The 20,522-nt window shown below is 38.3% G+C and overlaps 1 protein-coding gene across 7 annotated transcripts in view; it reads left to right on the top strand.

Annotated features, from left to right (window-relative positions):
- The window catches only part of MBNL3 (muscleblind like splicing regulator 3), a 100,424-nt gene extending 80,644 nt beyond the window's left edge, over positions 1-19,780 (top strand). For 3 of the 7 annotated variants that reach the window (XM_054695554.1, XM_037511925.2, XM_054695553.1), the window contains exons 4-10: positions 7,749-7,940; positions 8,925-9,161; positions 12,294-12,444; positions 14,090-14,125; positions 16,431-16,525; positions 17,468-17,541; positions 19,305-19,344. In XM_054695554.1, the coding sequence (XP_054551529.1) occupies positions 7,749-7,940; positions 8,925-9,161; positions 12,294-12,444; positions 14,090-14,125; positions 16,431-16,525; positions 17,468-17,524 (768 nt within the window). In that variant the 3' untranslated portion in view covers positions 17,525-17,541; positions 19,305-19,344. The other 4 variants (XM_037511927.2, XM_037511930.2, XM_037511926.2 and 1 more) reach the window with 3 other exon arrangements.
- Positions 19,781-20,522: the final 742 nt, after the last annotated feature.

Below are 20,522 nucleotides of genomic sequence, written 5' to 3' on the forward strand. Positions count from 1 at the left end.
CCATGTGGACCTGTTAGCTTCTTCCCTGATCTTGGTCACAGTCTAAGCTACAACCAGCTACCTCAGAATTACTTCCTTTGACCATGAAGTTTGAAGAGCTCTGTGAAAATCTTTTTTTCCTAATGGTGGATAAACAACAACAAAGTAAACAAAACCAGTGCTTGACAATCTCACCTATACAGGAAGTTTTATTTTTCTTCTCAATACAGATTAATACAGTTCAGTTGTTTGTCACTGAGGGGACCATCAGGAGACATAATAAAAGTTGCACTTTCAGTCTGTAGTATCACTAGACCATTTTTTTCAGAGCTCTTATTGGATGCTTTCTGGCAATGATAATTTAGTACTCCTGTTTAAAAAGTGTGTGTGTGTGTGTGTGTGTGTGTGTGTGTGTGTGAGAGAGAGAGAGAGAGAGAGAGAGAGAGAGAGAGAGAGAGAGAAATATCCTTTGATTATCATACCACAATGATGGCGTGGTCGTCTAAAGTCTTCCTCAGTGGAGAGCGAGATTGATGGATTTATTCACTCTGGTACTGCTTTGTACTGTCTTTTGTGCTGTGATTTCTGAATGGGATTTTTTTGACTGGTAAACCTAAAGTAATCAATGGTTTAGGTATCTTTTTCACCCAATTCAGTAAATATTTACTGAACATCTACTCTGTGCCAGCTATTTAAAGGAATAGAAGGTATATTAAAAAATGACCTAGAAAACAAACACTGTTTAAAAAATGAGCAATGATGTAAAAAATATATAAATAAATAAGTTATTTTTTTAAAATGACTTAGAACAGTCTTTACCATCTAGGAACGGAAGACCCAACTATATAGTAAGTTGGTGAATTAATGTATTTGTGATTCTCTTAATTTCTAATTTGTTCCTGATCCTAGTGTCATTATTCCTTTGGACCTTTCTTTTTCCCTCCTTCGAGTTGTCTGTTAGCCACGTGAGGTTTTGTTTTGCTTTGTGTTACTGTTTTTGGTGGTGAGATATGGGTTGAACCTCTGATAATTATACCCTTGAATCCTTTTCTCCTGGACTTGTCCTGAGGTGTTTCTAATCTCCAGTTTTCTTGTGAGTTCTTTGTTTTTCTCAGCTTTTACTTTTCCTCTTCCTAAAACTCACATTTTGTTTCATACCCTTTCTTAAAATTGAGTAACCCTGTGACATTTTTAAAGATACTTTTCCAAGTGGACTACTGAAGTTAATTGAATTGTTACTAATATGTGGTGGTTTGCTAACAGATCATTTTGGAGTCAGCTCTTGTTTGCTTCTCAGGAGCAAAGTCGAAACCGCCTTGCCTATCTAAGGAAGAAGTCATTTGCCCTGTTGCCAGGCCCTCACCAGTCAGTATGCAGCGTCACTCTGATCTGTGTGGAAGTTCTCCCTTGTGACGCCAGGCCTCATGCTGCGGCCTGTCCTCACCAAATCCAAACCATGATTTCTTCTTTTGCACACACTGTATTTTATATCTTTTATACCCCCAATAATCTGTGGCTCCTTTGCCTGCCTGCCTGCCTTCAGTGCTTCCTCTTGCTTGGAGACTTCTGTGGTTAATAAAGCCAGCACTATGTGAGCACAACTACTCACTTTTGACCCTTGAACTTATTTTTGTCCCCTTGCTATCTCTGGGGCCACAGTGACTTATTCATTAACAGGTATTATTAGTATATAAAACACCACTACCCACTGGCATCTATTTATAAAGTTAACTCTCAATTATTGAGGAACAAATTAACTAGTCTGGAGGTGATGTGGCCACTTCGGTTTCCCCAGAACATCACTCAAAGAGTGTGGAGATGACCAAGCCAAAACTGTGACACAAAGATTACTCAGCTGTGCTCTGTGCGAACAGCTAGTCAAGTCTGAGGGGCGCTAACATTATGGATCTCAACATGTTTGGGGATTGTCTAAGCATATAAATATGCATGGGAACAGTGAAGGGGGCTTCCTTTTATACTATAAATTTGTTGGTAAATGAGCAATAAAATTAAGGTCTCATGAGTGGTAGTAAAAGTTGTGTGCTATTTTCTGATATTCAATCAAGTCAGCACATTGTTACCAAATATTTACCATCCAATAAAAGAACATGTTTAGTTTTGTTCACTTCTAGACAAGAACTAAGAGAGGGAATGCCTCAATTACTGTGTTGACTTCAGGCTCAGATTAGCCTAACAAACCTAAAGTATTCTGCTTGTAGCCAACAATAATTGTAGCTGAGCTTGGATTTTATTATAGTGACCACAACTACATGTAAGCTGTTCTAGAGACACAGCAATTAATCTAGCATGGCATTTAATTTTTATTTCATTATACTAATTTAAGGGATAACCATTTTAAGTAATAAGTCAGTGCTCTAAAATGTGTGTATAAATTTAGCATATTTGACGCATAGTTTTCCCCTGAATTGTATTACTATTTAGAGATGTTTCAGTCTCCCTGACTCAGTCTATGGTGTCTCTTAAGATTTTACCTTTACAGGATTCCAACTATTCTCTCCCCATTTTTAGTCACTGAATTTTTACTTTTCTGTAAACAAAGAATTAGGAGACCTAATTTGAATAACTACTTAAAAGAACATTTTATTTTTTTTTTTTTTTTTTTTTTTTTTTTATACTTTATTTTTTTTTTTTTTTTCAAATATTAAATTTTATTTTTATATTCCCCCATACAATTGCAAACGCCCCATTCTGACCCCAATCCTTCCCCTCCCGCCCCCCCACCCCCAAAAGTGTCTCTGGTTCATAGTTTTTGTTGATTTTGATTTTCACTTTCTTATATTCATTTTCCTGGTCCCTTATTTAAGTTTTCTAGATTCCTGCTATGAGTGAGACCATCCGTATTTTTCTTTTTCTTTTTGGCTTATTTCGCTGAGCATGATCCCTTCCAGTGCCATCCATGTTGCTGCAAATTGCATGTGTTTATCTTTTTTGAATGCTGAGTAATATTCCATGGTATATATGTACCACATCTTCTTGATCCAGTCATCTATTTTTGGGCATTTGGGTTGTTTCCAAAGCTTAGCTATTGTAAACAGTGCTGCTATAAACATAGGAGTGCAGGTGCTCTTTGGAATTGATGTTTCTGTGTCCTTTGGGTAAATACCTAGGAGTGGAATTGCTGGATCATATGGAAGCTCTATGTTTAGTAGGTCCAGAAATCTCCACACAGCTCCCATTAGTGTTGGACCAGTTTGCACTCCACCACAGTGCACAAGAGTTCCTTTTCTCCACATCCTCGCCAACATTTGTTGTTGCTAGTTTTTTTTAATATGTGCCATTCTCACTGGTGTGAGATGGTATCTCATGGTAGTTTTGATTTGCATTTCCCTGATTACAAGTGATGTTGAACATTTTTCATATGTCTGTTGGCCATTTGCATTTCCTCTTCAGAGAGTTTTCTTTTTAGCTCTTCTGCCCATTTTTTGACTGGATTATATTCTTTGTTGTTGCTGAGTCTCATCAGCTCTTTGCAGATTTTTGTGATCAGTCCTTTATCATTAGTGTTGGGTGCAAAAATGTTCTCCCAGTTGGTGGGTTTCTCTTTGTTTTGTTATTGTCTCTTTTGCTGTGCAGAAGCTCTTTAATTTGATGTAGTCCAGCTGTTGATCTTTCTCTTCACTATCACTGCTTTGGGTGATGTGTCTGTAAAGATGTCTTTGATGTGCAAATCCCGTAGTGTTTCGCCTATATTTCCTTCTATGTATTTTATGGTTTCAGGTCTTATGTCTAGTTCTTTAATCCATTTTGAGTTGATTTTTGTGTTGTGTGAGGTAGTGGTCAGCTTCATTCTTTTGCATGTAGCGACCCAGTTTTCCCAGCACCATTTATTGAACAAAACTTTCTTTGCTCCAATGCATAGTCTTGCTCCTTTGTCAAAGATTAGTTGACCATAAATCTGTGGGTTTATTTCTGGATTTTCTATTCGATTCCATTGGTCTGTATGTCTGTTCTTGTTCCAATACCATGCAGTTTTGATGATTATGGCTTTGTAGTATAGTTTGAAGTCGGGAGTGTGATGCCTCCAACATTTTATTTTTTAATTTTATTTTTAAAAGAACATTTTAACGAGTACTTTAGAACTAGTTTCTAAAGTCAAACTTTTTCAACTTGTGCTTTCTTGCCACAGTGTTGCATTCACATCAGTAGAATTAGCATTTTACTCTAGAAATTGATGGAGAGCTTTATTTTTTAGAATTTTCAAGAATGAAGGTCAGTAAAATTTTCTGTAAATAAGTAAATGGTAAATACTTTAGACTTTGTGAGCCAAGAAACCAACTTGAGAATATTATGTAGGTACTTTTTTAACAAGAGAGAAAATAAATGTCCACACCTTTTTATAGGACATGACTACTAATATACACAGTGACATTGATTTATGGACACTGAAATATGAATTTCCTATGGTTTTCATGTGTTAATAAGTATTCATCTTTTCCTTTTTGCCAGCCATTTAAAAATCTATAAACCTATGTTACCATTCTGGCCATACAAATACCAGGCAGGCTAGCTTTGGCTCATGGGATGGAGTTTGCTGATGCTAACTATAGAACACAGGTTCTTAAATAGCAAGTGGTCCATAACCTCACCCACCAGGGTTGAATTTCACGAGGCCCTTAAACTTCCTGATAATCACCTACAACATTTTGACATTTTGTGCACATACCAGTTATTCTGTGGATAGGTTCCAAAGCTTGCATCTGACCCTCGGAGAAGTCCAGGATTCAAAAAAGATTAGGCATTTCATTGGTTTGTAGGGGGCATTTCCCAAGGCCCTTATAATTCCTAGATATTGCGCAAGTCCCTGGGAACTTGTGGGAATTTCTACCCTCAGAGCTAGTACTGCTAAGAGACACTGAGGGTAAATAATTGTCTAGGAGATCTCTGTATTCTTAAAGTCATTTATTGCCACCATTCTTGATGGCTTTATAAAACTCAGAGAAACAATCTCATTTCTGGTTCTAAGAGGAAAAGCCTTCTCATGTTTTCAAGTATTTAGTAAATAGTTTAGTGACTTACTTAGAATGAATAGCTGAAGCATATTGAAGTGTCTAGAACATTTCAGGCTATCAATAGAAATCAGTTTCAACATGTTGGAAACCTCTCTCTTTGAAATAAAGATTATCCACAGATAGATTCATGTTAGCTCAGCTGACATCAAGGGCTACAGTGTAAGTAGAGGCAGGATTCCAAATGCTTGTTACAGCTGACTCTGAGCTTGCAAGCTACTTGACTTAGGAGGTGGCTATTAGCCAAAATTAGGCCTTTCAGTGTTCAAATTCTTGAAATTTGACAAGTTACCCTGGTGCAGAGGTGGTGGTGGAAAAACAGAAATATCCATTTGAAAATACACATGAAGTATCTCAGTAGCTCCTACCTATGGCCCAGGGTTGAGAATAGAAAAGCGTGCTTCTTCTCAGCAGTGTTACAGAACGAAGTTTATATTCAAAGAGGAAATGGTTATAAACACACAATACTAATTTTAAAACCTAGAGATGGTTCAGCGTAGTCTGTGGTAAAACCTGTAAAAGTATTTGAACATTTTCAGCAAACCCCTTGCACTTTTTATGTAGATGTTTAACTAACATGCTGTGAGAGGGCCAAGTAAAAAGTACCAGGGACAATAGGATGGTGACTTCAGTGAGAAATTTACTATGCAAGTCAGAGAGAAAAAAGAAGTTAAATAGTGATCTTATGTGGTTCAAATATGGCGTTCATACCATTAGAGATTCTTGTAGATTTTGAGATGACCATACATCATCAGATCGATAAAGTCTGCCATATTATTGAAGCATACTTGAGTGCCTGTTTCCAAGAGATTTCCATCTCATTGCGTAAAATAATATCCCACCATTTAATCCCTGGGGCTTCATTTTTCATTCTGTGAGAATTATGACATGCCCCCTAGAGCCTGTGACATCTCGGTGCCTAGTTAGTCTGGGTCAGCCCTTGGTTGCTTGTCCTTAAACCTTAAATCACTTCCGTCATCTTCCCTGATACCTTGGTTTGCCCTCTGCCTCAAATTTCTCGACTGCCATGCCTTCTCTACTCACCTGAGTGAGTCTTGCTAGTTTGGGAGGACCATCTTCTTTCTATTCTTTCTAATGTGCCAATTAGCTAATTTAATAAATTTGCCCAAGACACAATGTTAATGTGGAAGCCTTCCTTCCCTTCGAAGTTGGGTGTGGCCCCTTCCAAGTGACTTTATGGAGAATGCTGTGCTGGTGAAATTTTTGAGTATGGGAGTTGAGTATGGGACAGTGAAGATATAGTGCCCCTTACTTCGTGATCCAAGGCCTCCTATTCTACCTGTACTTAGATCTGTGCCTATTCACGTATTTTAGCAGGAGTTGGGGGGCACAGCTTGGCAGTGCAATGGCTTCATTACTTTTTTAGTGTAACAAATAAAAAAGCAAGAATGAACACCTGCTATTAGTAGCATACAGTGAGATGCTTTCACTTGCACAGCAGTGCACTACCTACCTGCCAGGGTCACCATTAGAAATGTACTATATAATCATGATTTGTTATTAATTCGTTAAAATGTTTACATTTATTTTAAGCTTTATGGTTGATGATATCAGTCAAGCAGTCATTCACTGATACTGGGGACTCTGGCAGAGACAAGAGAACTGTCAAAGGAGTAATAACCACATTGGAAAGACACTCACATGTGGAACAAACTAGAAACCAGCACAGAAAGGGAGAAGTTATGTGGTTACAGATAATAAACACAATATCTATCAAACTCGGAGATTAAGACTTCACAAATGGAAACACCAGTAATAGCCTGTTGCATTTCTAAGGCTTTTCTTTACAAGTTCTTCTCTGGTTTGTATAACTTAAAATCCCATTATCTTATCTATTTCTGCCTAACTGGAATCCTTGTAGCATTTCCAGGGCCTCTTGTGAACTGTGGATACCATCTGGCCCTCTGGATCAAAACGAGGCTAAGCAAGTCAGATTAGTTTGTGACATAAGACCTATTTTTTTTTTGGTAACTGACCATACCAATTTCATTTTAGCTAAACAGCACTCACTTTTTAGAAATCTACCTCTTTCTTCCTCCACTCCTTTCTGTCTTCCATGGTTGGTAGTGGGTCGAGAAGAGAAGCCATGTTTGGTGGGGCAGCTAGGAACAGTGGTGGGATAGGCAGCCTCTGAGCCACGGGGCGCTAATGGGGAAGAAGACGGAGTTGGATGGAAGGAAGGGAGCTTTCAGGAGAGCCTGCAGTCTGCCTGGGAAGCCAGGCCTGTAGAAGGAGTGAGACCAGGCAGCGTACCACAGAGATATTTCTGGTGACGTGGTTTTTAGGCCAAAAGGAAGTGCTGGAGTGAACACATTGGGAACAAGCTCCATCAGTGAAATGTGTTGGCTAATCTGTGACTGATAAAATTAGGTGGCTCCCCCCCCCCATTTTGAACACCACAACTAAAAGAATTTTTACTTTCATTTTTGTATTGAGGTAACATTGATACACAACATGGTATATGATTGAAAATATATACCCTCCCACCTCTTCAAGTGTGTGGGACCATATGTGGCTTGTTTTAATCACTTTGATAGTGAAGTTGCTGCTCAAAGAGATTTGTTGGTTTACAAGCAACTCCTGTATGGGAATTGGGATGCGATGACAAATAAATCAGAAGAAATGGAGGCAAATGTTGATGTGGCTCAAGTTTTCAGCCTGGGACTCTAGGAGGAAGCTGTTTGACATCTCTCCCCCCGCCCCTCTCTTTTCAATATGCAGCCTTCTTTTCCGGTGAATGCACCACTCGCAGCTAACCCTGCCATGACTTTCAACCCTTACTTACCTCATCCTGGAATGGGCCTGGTTCCTGCCGAACTTTTACCAAATGCACCGGTTCTGATTCCGGGAAACCCGCCTCTCCCGGTGCCCGGAGCTGCTGGTCCAAAACTGATGCGTTCAGATAAACTGGAGGTATTTATGTAGAAATATGTAAATATGTGTCAAGTGGATTTAACTTTATGCCCAAGCAACCTTCTCCAAGCCAGATGTGCACCTGGATTTCTAGCTTATGGAGTACGATCTCAGAAAAATAAAAATGTATTTTGCTACAGCAGCCGTAGCCCATTATGCAGCGCTTGGGTTCATGTGCACAGGAGGGAGACAGGCCCAGGGAGTCTGGTGGGAATGGTCCTTGTCTGTAGGCTCCAGCTTCACAGACTGGTACCACCATATTTGTTCATCTCTGCTTGCTTGAATAATCCAACAGGGGGAAAAAAGTAGACTCATCTAACTCTATGAATGCAGAATGTAAATGAGTCTCTAAACTATTTTTCCCATTTGAAGAATGATGTAGTAGATAATAGTATCCCTTGATGCCAGAGAAAAGAAGTCGAAATTTCAACAAGCTTTTTGATGTATGAAAGTCTCGCAGCCTTCCCTTAACTGTCATTCTTCATAAATTAAAAAAAAAAAAATAACAAAAACAAAAACAGGACTTCATCATTCAAAGTCGGCTCCCTTGGCAGCCCCTTAAATGCCTGGTAAAATATTGTAATGGAATCATGTAATTCAGTCATGGTCCACAAATCAGCTGCGGAAAAGCACAGAGCTGTGTGATGAAAACTCATCTTGGACCTTAGCAAAATAATCCCCTCTTGCAAACTGAACTCATTGCGTGTTAGGCTGTCTATTTAGGGGAGGATTCAAAACTGGTTTTCAGAAACCCTTTTCAGCACTTTTATTTCAATGTCTGGAAAACAGGCAACTTGTGTTTGGGAAGAATAGAATTTTCTCTAGGAATAGACAATTTGTCTATGTTTACATCTTAGAGACTACAGCTTTTACTTTTTTCTTCCCAAATGCATGACAAAATAATGTCTAGTATTGCTCTCGCATTCGCTGACAAAGTAAATGAAAGCTACCCACCAATGTGGTGTGTGTTTATTTTTCTTCAAGGTTTGCCGAGAATTTCAGCGTGGAAATTGTACCCGCGGGGAAAATGACTGCCGCTATGCTCATCCCACTGATATGTCCATGATCGAAGCGAGTGATAATACTGTGACCATCTGCATGGATTATATCAAAGGTCGATGCTCCCGGGAGAAATGCAAGTACTTTCATCCTCCTGCACACTTGCAAGCCAAACTCAAGGCAGCGCATCACCAGATGAACCACTCGGCCGCCACGGCGATGGTAAACACAGGGGGGCTGTGGGCTGGTCGATTGGGAAGCAGTGGGGAGCACGTCCCTCCGTTTGTCTCCTGTCCCACAACCATCACCTTGAACAGTCATGCGTGCACCTTAATATGACCAGCTGCAGCCAAAAACCACAGAGAGGATCTTACTTTCTTTTATTCGCTAAGATTTTCTCAAGATAATTGTTTTAAAAAGCTTTCCTGGTGCTTTTAATCTACTGTGCCTTTCTTCCATTTTTAAACAATGAGTAACTTACATAATTTAAACAGGAAATTATTTTGAGTGGCTTTTATAGCCTAATTAACCTTAATATCCTAAAAGGGCAGACAGCTCACTTCCCGCTTCTGGAGCCCCCTCTCTGCACACTTAGCTAGTAACATCCTGCAGCCCACTCTAAACCCCCAGGGTGGAAGATGCACTGGTGAACAGGTTCTAATTTCCCAAAGATTAAGGTTCTCTTTCCTTCCAGGGGAGTGGTTTCAAGCCAGTCATGGTGGGGTCGAGAGGGCGGATTTTCTGCAGAGATGGGAGAATAGGTCTGGCTGTTGCGTTGCCCTGGCAAGCCGGTTTTGGGGAGAAGTTAGTTCATTGCAACACCAAAAGGAAGGAGGAATAAAAAATGTTTATGTAACACTACAGTGTGATAGGTTGGGAAATAGAAATTAGGATGACTTCAATTCATCGCAGCTGTCAATTGTTTTGCTATTTGTTTTTCTGCCTGGGCTTTTTTTTTTTAAAGATTTTATTTTATGTATACAAGAGCTGGGGTACAGGCCAGATGCGCGGGAGGGTGAGAGGACTCACCAGACACAGAGTGGGGAACAGAACAGGCAGACTGACTGAAATACACTGCTGAGGGGAGCAGCGGGCGAGACAGGAGAGGTCTGCTGCGCCATGTGGGTTGCTCCACAGCTGGCGGGGATTGAACTGGCACTGCAGAGGCTGCGGGCAGCTTCACAGCGCTGTGCTCAACCGCCTGCGCCCCTGCCTGGGCCTTTTTTTCATGTAATAGTGTATCACAGCCCCAAGAAGGGACAAAATCCTGAGAAAACCTCATGTTTCCTGACTGGGGGGGAAGCCACCTGTCTGACTTGGAAGCCCATGACAGATACCTTACCTTTTCGTAAGACAGAGACATTTATCTTCAAGTAGCCCTATTTATTCCGGTCTTCTGCTTGAGGAGCGAGCGAAATCTACTTTGCTGTAACTGGAACTCACACTTACTACCCCAAAGAAGTCAGTCCCTTTTCCCTATGAGTGTGATTCCAAGGTCTTTGCTCTAAAATAGATACCAGAGATTTCTCTAAGCTTTTCTCACGGGTTATGCTTGGAAGGCAAAGTCCCATGTTCTCTATTCTGTCAGAACTGAACCCAAGTGTTTGTGAAAATGTAAGCACCAAAAAGGAACAAACTCATTTTCTCTCTTGATTTGGACAACATAATCCATGATTGAATATTGGAAAAGATTTTACCAAGTTTTTTTGTTCCAAATTCTTTTGAATGGGGTGGGGAATAAAATATTGTACAAAAATGAACAATGATGTAAATAAATAATTATACATAAATACGTTACATTTTAAAAATCAACATAAAAAATTCTTTTGAATGAGGAAAGTTTAAGCAGTGATAATAGCAAGGAATCCAGAATGTTCCATGCAGAATGTAAGCCTCCAATTTTTGGATTATTTCTGTTTGGTGGTGTAGAGTTCAGAAACAGGATGGAGGGAGAGAGTTGACCCCCTGAAAATAAAAGCTCTCGTGTGCATTGGGATGTACAACGAGTGGCTTCTCAGGCATGGGGCCTTCATGCATGTTCCCATTTCTGATGATTTAGGTGTGTTTTGATGTTAAAAGTGAGCCCCAAATTTCCAGGTAGAGTTAAATATCAGATAGTAGGTCTTCAGTTGACCACTTGTGAATGTCAATATAAAATTCCTTTCTAAGTAGTGGATCAGCGCAGAGTCTTAGTCATGAGATCAAAGGCCTATAGTAATTTGTTTGAGGTGAAATTAATCACAGGAGAATTGATGAAATTTAAGCTTTTTACACTTTTTAAGGATTCAAAGATGAAACACTTTGTAAAAGAGGGATTCATGTAGATTGACTTCACTGAAAGTAGCTTCTATGTATTTTTTAAGTGATCAGAAGAAAATAGAAATCGGTATCTTAGGCTGTCATCATCTACAGGAATAAGGAGGTCACTGAATGCCCCTTTTGCACTTGGAAGGCTGGTTCTTGTGTACGAGTTCCTGTCTCCTTCAGAATTTGGGCCATACCTAATTGCTGTGGCTGGGACTTATTTGCTGGGGGTTGGGGGGGGGAAGTTAGATAATGTCAGTGAATCTGATCCAGGGGAGTATTATAAGCAAAGTGGGATTTTGAAAGAAAGGTAGACATGAAAAGAGGATTTTAAAATGCTAATTAATGCCTTATAGAATTAAACCTTTACAAAGACTTCAAGCAAATAGTAGGTACATACTGAAATGCACAGCAAGCCTCTATAAATGGGAAGGGCATATATTTTGCTAACTGTGTATTGTATGGGGGGAGGGGATAATACATGTGTGTTTCCCTTGCATGTCAATTGGGAAATACAGAGTTACAGGATTTGAACCTGAAGTCCTGTTTTGAACACTGTTATATTTTATGAAGCAAGAGCATCAAACTCTGCTCTACTGACATGTGTTATCACCTACATACCATTTATCACATCAATCCATATCAGATTTTAACTGGCAGAAATCTCTTTCCTGCTATATAGGTTGCTTCTGCTAATCTCATTTTAATGGAGTAATAGGTGAGCTTCCCTGAGATCTTCATTTTACAGGATTATGTGCTGTTCACAGCTTCCTGTCACATCCTGCTCCAATAATTTATTGCCTAAATTAGTGAAGTTGCAAAGCTTCCCATCCCATCCCCCCTCATGTGTTTACTTTCTGTTTTGGACTAAGAATGGCTTCATCTTTGCAGCTGGCTGCCTTGCTGTGGGGCCACTACTTGTTGAATGTCTTGCTCGATGGCTCTGCTTGCAAAGGTTCAGGCTGAGCCGTAGCTAACTGATGCTTGCTGGGTCTGGGTACATTCTTTGCTTTCTTTCGTTGTATTTATTAACCCATGTTTCTTCCTCAGGCCCTTCAGCCTGGCACACTTCAACTGATACCAAAGAGATCAGCAATTGAAAAGACCAATGGTGCCACCCCGGTCTTTAATCCCGGTGTTTTTCACTGCCAACAGGCTCTGGCTAACCTGCAGCTCCCGCAGCCGGCGTTCATCCCTGCAGGTGAGGACCGGGCCCGGGCTGCAAGCTTAGTGCTCTTGGGAAGGTTTATGGTGCACACCAGCACTCAGAGAGCTTTTATGCCACAACTGCCTCCAGGGATTTTGATTAGAAACAAAAGAAAGCATTTAAGTTGGATCTGCTAGTATTTAGAATAGACTTTTCCTAGAATTCCAGAAAAGTAATGGTTTGAAATCAAACTGGGAAACACTGTTAAGGTTTCTTCTTAGCAATTCTTATATTGTGCTGCTTCTGGTCCATTTACTTGGTTCAGCCTCAAACTAATTCCTTGACTCTTAGGTATCACTTTCACAGACAGTGGCTTGCCCTCCAAAACAATGTAAGAAAAAAGTACTAAAAAAAAAAAAAAAAAACCCGAGATTTCTCTATTCTGCCACAATATCTATAAAATGTGAGAATCAAGTTTGCAAGAATGTAGTCAACTAAAGAAAATTTTTCCCAGCTTCAGGATTGCAAAAATATAGTCTTTATGTTCTTTGACATGTCAAAAGTAGTTATAATAAAACTGTCCATAAACTTAAATTATAGTATAGTATAATATGTATAAAATGAATTTATATTACAGTACTGTGCAATGCAGTATAATATATGAACGTTTAAACTCTTAGAGTCAACTATATTTAATAGCATAACAGTTTTGAGCCAAATTGTATAGAAAATTTAAGCCAGAATTGTGTTCAAACAAATATTATATATCAGGGTAGATAATTTTCTTCCAGTGGTTCAGTACTTTGAAAATAAGCATATAGTTTGTTAGGAATTAAATTAAAAATACTAAACACTGGGAATTTGTTTTCACCGGTATAAATTCCCTGGTTTGGAAATTATTATGAAATGAAAATGATACATTCTCTAAAAATCAATTAGAAAGCCTTGTTAATTATATAAACATAGTAAACACTTAGTATAGTATACCTGAACTTGAGATGCCCTGTTGCTTAGCTGATAAAATAATCAGTTAATGATAAAATAATCAGTTAATGAAGTTTGAGAGAAGCCATTGTGCAAAAGACACACAATTATTAAAATTTTTATACTTTTTTGCCCAATTTAGCCAATTTCAATTATAGATTTATAAGCCAAAATGTCAGAAGAATCCTTTTCTCTTTAATTAATAGCAAAATAAAAAGAAAAGAAAAACCCTGTCAGGTTGAGAGCCCCCTCTTAATGAAAAGTCTACTTGCCATATGTTATAGTAAAGTCTCAATTGCAAGGTGAAGGTGACAAGTGATGGTAGGTGATCACTCTGAATAGATATATGAGCACCAGGTGCCAGATCCCAGTGCCTATTTTAATTATATGTAATGAATTAAAATTCTTCTTCCTTTCATGATAAAAGTGACTTAGGATGTATTGGTCCAAAATAAATATGTAATTCAAATGAGGTAATTCTTTTCAAAAATAATGTTCATTTTAATACCTAAGAATCCAAGAATTACTTTGATTACCTGGGTTTGTGATCTTAAAACTAAGCTATAATTGTAAGCATGGGAGATAACTGGATTTGCATGTGCTGATTAATATTGCAAAGAATATCTTTCTAGTTAAAAATTATTCCTATCAATAAAGCTTTAATAATGAAATATCTCTTTTCTTTACTTTTCACGCTTTTCTGCATGGTGTACAGGGCCAATACTGTGCATGGCACCCACTCCAAGTATTGGTAGGTTTTGTACAACAATTCTCAACTTTTTCTAATCTGAAAAAAGTCCTTTTGTGTTGTGTCTATGAAATTGATGCGTGACTGAATGATGTGGCTGGATATTTTCTGAGCATTTAAGGTTGATTATGGTGCTGTCTGTTTCCTGCCTTTGTGGAATCACAACAGTTCTGCACTCTCAACTCCTCTGGGTTGCCACTGTGGCCAAACACTGACCCTGCCATGCCTCCATTTTCGCCCTAAAATATTACAGCCGAAATATTTCAAAACATTTCTTTTCTAGCTAGAACAGTGAGTTGTGTTCTTAACTTCATCTGTTACTAAGAAGTCATCAAATATTTCAAACATATAATTTGTAAAATATGACAAGAATTCCTCTAACAAAAGCTATCCATAATATCTAACTCATTCAATGCTAAATGTTGAGAAAGGATGAGTTAAGTGAATCTCAAGCATTCTTTAGTGTTCTGTGACACAACAGAATCATTTCAAAATGACTCATTGGCGGTATGTGACTTTTAGCAACTGGTTACACACAGATCCTTTAATAAGTCACCAATACAATATGGTAGCCAACTTGAATCCACTGTTTGCCACTAACACTGAAGACAGTGAGAAACTGACTTGCTTCCTCTCAAGAGGAACTCTTAGGGAGTTCACAGCTCAGATAGCCCCCCATGTGCACCAGGAACAGACCAAGGGAAAATAGCTCTGTTGGATGCAGGGAGGAATTAGCTCACCCCAGCCCACCATCTCACATTAATCCTGCTCCCTTCATCCTTTTAGAGAATTTGCAACAGTTTGATCTCCACCCCATTGGTTGAGCAGTGTAGATGCAGAGCCCAAAAGGAACTAATGGGTTTACTGAGATAAAATAGAAGATCAAAATGACAGCCACATAGTAGTAGCACTCGCTAACATAGCAAGATGTGAACCCTGGCGGCGGAGGTAAGGCCTCTGTTATTCAGAGATTGGTTGTCCCCTGTAGGAATGAAAGACATTTCCCTTGATACTAACAGGAGCATTATACGCATATGATTAGAAGAACAGACTCTGCATGGAAGTTCATAAAATGTGTCTTTGTCTCCACATTTTGTGATTGTGCGCTCCTGTCCTCGCATCTAAGAGTTCTGTGCAGGAATGTCAACTGCATGCTTCAGTGGTGCTGCTGCCTGTACAGTTGCTGTGCTCCCCTATGGAAAGCCAGTGTTTTTAGAATTAGCATGTGACACAATAAGGGACAGGTATAGGTAATCAATAACCAAAATAGGCAAAAGGAAGCTACAGAGTATCAGTTAATCACCATTTGGGGTATATTTATGATTTCTATGACATTGCAACTGTTGATCTTCCTCTCTCCAGGCCATTCACCTCTGTAGATGTTCAGAAAACCTGAATTCCATCAATATAGACAGAAATTATTGTATTTGCACGCTTTACCATTCATACATTCTCATCCACACTTTAATTTCTTGGTTTGCTTCCCACAATGAGCCAGAAATGAAAAAGATCCAAAAAGCTTTCAAAAGGAGATAGATACTAGAAAAGGCAGAGAAAACATGCTGAAAGAGATGTTGCAGCTGCTTGTAGCTGTAATATTTGCAGTGAAGATAAGGTTTTGTCAGATATTTACTATGAAGTACCCTGCATATTTGTTTGAAGAATAGCCAGGGTTTCCAAGGGGTTTGCTAGGTATACTTAGAAACCTGCATGCCTAGTCCACTGTATTTTTCATATCTGCTCCCCTCCCAGATATCTACCATTTGAACTACCATTTTTTTTGCATGCATATCTGGTAAGTATACATGTAACTTGTCCCTTTGCACCTGCAAATCCAGTGACAGCACTCATGTCCATAACTTAGTGAACCCAAACACGATTTACAATTCTCTTTTCCCATTTTGTATGTGCACCCCAGTTACTTATCTGCTTAATCAGTTATTCAGATAGATAGTCTTGATAAAATCAGATTTTTCATGTCCCCCAGTGTAACTCCTTCTGAAATTTTGACCTTTTGCGTCAACTACAATGTGATTCTGCTCAAAAACTAACTAAATGTTGAGAATGATTCTGTTTTCCTTAATGATAACTATAATTGGCTTTCCCCTTTTCTCTTTTCAAATTTTTCCACCTTCCATGCTGTGTTGCTTTGCACTGACTGTTGCATGTTGCACCTTGGTGTATCCATCATGATGATGTCACATGGCTTGTTGCTGTGATACCCACCATGCCCCATACGTCGTTTATGTCATGGTTGCATAAATGCTCCAACTTCCTGTGTGTTGCTTCCATGGTTTCCTACTGAAAGTGCCCATGATGCACGGTGCTACACCTACCACTGTGTCCGCAGCGACAACACCTGCCACCAGCGTTCCGTTCGCTGCAACGGCTACAGGCAATCAGGTTTGGCCATTTATTTCACCTGTTCAGACCTAGCTAACTACAGTGTGTGGGTTAAGCACAGTATATGCTTTTTGGATTGGTGAGAGATTTGGTCCATTTTCTTAGGTGTTTATTAAGTAGTCGTTATATTTAGATGGTTGGGGACGGGTTGTATATTCTAGAGGGATGTATCTGCTTTACTACTCATCCCAAGATGATCAGGAGAGTTTTCTCCTTTTGAATCAGTTCCCAGATGTCACTCTTGATATGTTAGGTATACAGTTGTTGCTGCCACACCAATCCTCAAATGTATATACTAAATATTTCTTAAATGTTTCCTCATTAGTCAAAGGGAGAGCTTATATTATTTTACTACCATTTTTTGGTTATTGTGTTTGAATTCTCACTTAGTAATCATCACCTTTACCTTCAGATCCACTGGAAAGAAAGCAAGATAGTGCATTTCTTTCCAAGACACAGATAACTTCTATCATTACCCAGTGATTGCATCAGAAATTCCTTCTCATGCTGACATTTGATGTGCTTGTGTTGTTTTGATTTTCACTTGCTTTAGGTATTTCCAATCAGAGTTAGACAATGAATTATAACTTTTTTTCAGAAGTCTTGAAATTGTAAGGCAATACATGTGATAATTACTGTGTAATATTATCATTGGTTTGCCTTATTTAAAGTGGTAACCATGCTGAAAGACTGCCCGTATCTCTGCTGTGTCAGTTACAAGCATGAGAACTACACAGCACACAGAGCATTAACTCATTGGGGAAACAAACCACGTTCTCATCTGTGCTTTGCAAAATTAGCTACTAGTGGATATGGTTAATGGGTCTAAAAGTTCTGTAGAGTTGATTTATGGTTATTGATTACCATGTCCAAGCAGTGAACAGAATAAATGGAATTCTCTCTAGAAACTATTTTAATCTAAAATCTTTTTTACTACTATAGATACCCCAATTATCAATAGATGAACTGAATAGCAGCATGTTTGTTTCTCAGATGTAGAAGTTACCAGTAGAACAGTAAGTTTCTTTAAGTATTAATATAAGTAATATTTATAGGTTATGTTTTTTATTTATACAATTGCCAAAGAGTTTGGAGCATATTTTAATGAATAGAATTGCTTATAACTTAGAGTTTAATTTAAGCATTCCAAATTTTCCCAATTGAAAAATGAAAAGCAAATATGCTTGTATAGAAATGGAAGCTGGTACTCTATTTTCCCAATGAGCTTGGAAGTTCTGAAATGTTGTCCTATTATTAAAGGGGTATGATTTGTTAGCCGAAGACATAAATCACGCTTGAATTGTAATTCTTTAACATTTTTCTAGCTTCATTATTTAATGGAGATAAAGCAAAGTAATTTTGTCACAATTTGACTGAAATTATCTTAAAGACAGTAAGCAATACACTTCCCCTATGACAGTGCAGAAACTAGTGCTTTTATACTCCGCTGTTGTGTTGCTTCCTATGTAAGTCAATCAGGATTGCTCCAGCTGTTTTGAGTAACATAATTTAGGTATATGATCATTTTCATTCAAACCACGGCTTTTTAGAGATAATTTTTGTTGTCATTGTTGTTGCCATTGTTGTTGTTGAATTTTCCCCCTTCCCTCTTGATCTCCTTTGCCTGGTCCAGAGTCTGTAATAGCACACACTTAATTTGAGCAATCATTAGCTTGGAACATGTGACTTTTGAAGCCACTTAAGACTCATAGGTATCTTAATTAGTTATAGGGGCTTATTAAACAAGTGCACAGATTCTGAATTGCATACATTAGTCATTGAAATTTTGAAGTTTTCACAACTGGAATGTTTCATTTGGTTGATGGAGGCAATAATTCCATTCTCCTGATGGACTAGTTCCCCAGAACCTGCTTAATATTTCTTTCCTGCACAGAACACACTTACCCAGAGCACTAACTGTTCTGGACAAACCCTATAGCTGTACTTGAGATAAATATGTCCCTTCAATGTTAAGGAATGTTTTTAAAAGACACTTTTGAGTACATGGAATCAGTAAAGTAACTGTTACTTGCAATGTTTGCAGGGGTATCAGTTGGGATAGTGGCAACTTGGAAATGGCACCAAAAATGAAAATACAGATTTTGCAGACACTTGGCTGAGCCCCATGAGGTGGTTCACATCAAGATACACAAAAGTTATTGACGATAGTTAGCTTTCCAATATTACCGATTTGGGAATAGTGATTCATTTTTCAATGCATTTATTCTATTCAAAAATTTGGAGGTATTGGCAGAACACAATGACTTCAGTATGTAACGGCTGTTGAAAATTTATCCGAAGGTCCAAAATGGAATTTTGTGAAACACTGCACACCTAGGTTTCACATCTAGGCTAATTCTGCATGACTCCAAAACAAACAGAAGTTTAACGTATTTAATAATTTCATATTTTAAAATGTTTGGTATCAAACAGATGCTCTCAATATGTAATTGCAGAGGGAAATGAATGAATGGGTGAATGTTTGTCAAAGAGTTTTGGCATTGTGTAACTGATGCCTTAAATGATGGAGTGCATCTGTATTAACTTAAGACCACTCTCCACATTAGCACTTAATGAGAGCCATCAAACATTCTAGCCTATGACTCTTGGATGACCGTTTCCAACAGCCGCGTTTTCTGAGATGTAGAATGTGGAATTTAGAATGGGGAATATCTTGGCATAGTTCATACACAGAACTGGAACAAGAACCATGTATCCTGATACCTACTTCAATAACCCTTTAATATTTCTCTCTCTTTCTTTTTTTTTTCCATTTCAGTTGAAATTCTGAACAACAGAGGTATGGAGTATCAGAATCTCTCCGTGAGAACCTCCATTCGGCCTTTCTATATATATTCTCATTCTCGTTTGTCCTCTTCTACCAACACGATCATAAGTGTGGTGCATTCAATCTATTAAACAAAACAAACATAACAACCAACTAATTAAAATAAAAATAAAGCATTACACAATCAATGAAGCTGTTAAAACGTAAATAGAAAACTAATAACTACCATCTGTCTTATTTGAATTATTAGATAGAACATGATCATAAGAATTTGTGATTTGTTACATTATTCTTTGTGATTTTCCAGTAACCATTATGCTGAGTAGATATCCACAGTGAACTGTTGGTTTACTGGGCATTCTTGGTGGATAAATGTTCGTCTTTTTTGAAGTGTTACCTTACTGTTTTGTTTACACAGTAATCTATTGGGTTGATTTAGAATGTAACAAATATATCTAATACCATTTCCCCTGTTATTGTATTGTATTGTACTGTATTGTGGTGTGTTGTGGTGTGTTGTGTTAGGCTTTTACATACTACAGTGGTTTATTGTATAAGTGTGGTGTTTCAACTAAAATGATTTCAACTGCAATGTTATTAATGGGAAACAGAAATACATGTGCTTGAAAAACATACCAGATTAATGTTAATATGCTCTCTCTATATAAAAATATTTCTATAGGTTTCTAGGGGCAAACATTTCAAAGTCCTCATGTTTGAGTGTGCACAAAACCTGCACACATAAACATGCATGTGTATAATTGGCACCTGCAGATCTGACCTTGCATAATACGATTACATTACTGGATTTTTGTGAGAGAGAAATAATTACCTGCAAAAACCAGGAAACTTCTTAAAACATTAACCCCTAATTTTACCCCTCTTAAATAGCTTGAAAAACAAGAATTTGCCTTTGAACGAATTTTTCAGCATTTATGCTAAAAATTATGTAAAGTTCCCATTCCATTTTTTTTGTGGCTCAAGGATACTATCTCCTAGGTTGAGTGTCTAAAATGGAGCTATTTGTCATCTTCAGCTGTGAAATTGGTACTTGGAGGCTTAAAGGTATGCTAATTACAGGTTATAAATTAAATAGGGAGAGAGGAGGTGTGGAGATAGTTTTTACATATTGAAGGAAAGTGTGTAAAAACCACCGCAATGTAACCTTTTATACAAGTGCCATTTTCCAAATGCAAATGGCTCATGCTC

Source organism: Talpa occidentalis, unplaced genomic scaffold (genome assembly GCF_014898055.3).
Source record: "Talpa occidentalis isolate TD23 unplaced genomic scaffold, MPIMG_talOcc4v2.1 talOcc4.15, whole genome shotgun sequence".
Classification (NCBI taxonomy): Eukaryota; Metazoa; Chordata; class Mammalia; order Eulipotyphla; family Talpidae; genus Talpa; species Talpa occidentalis.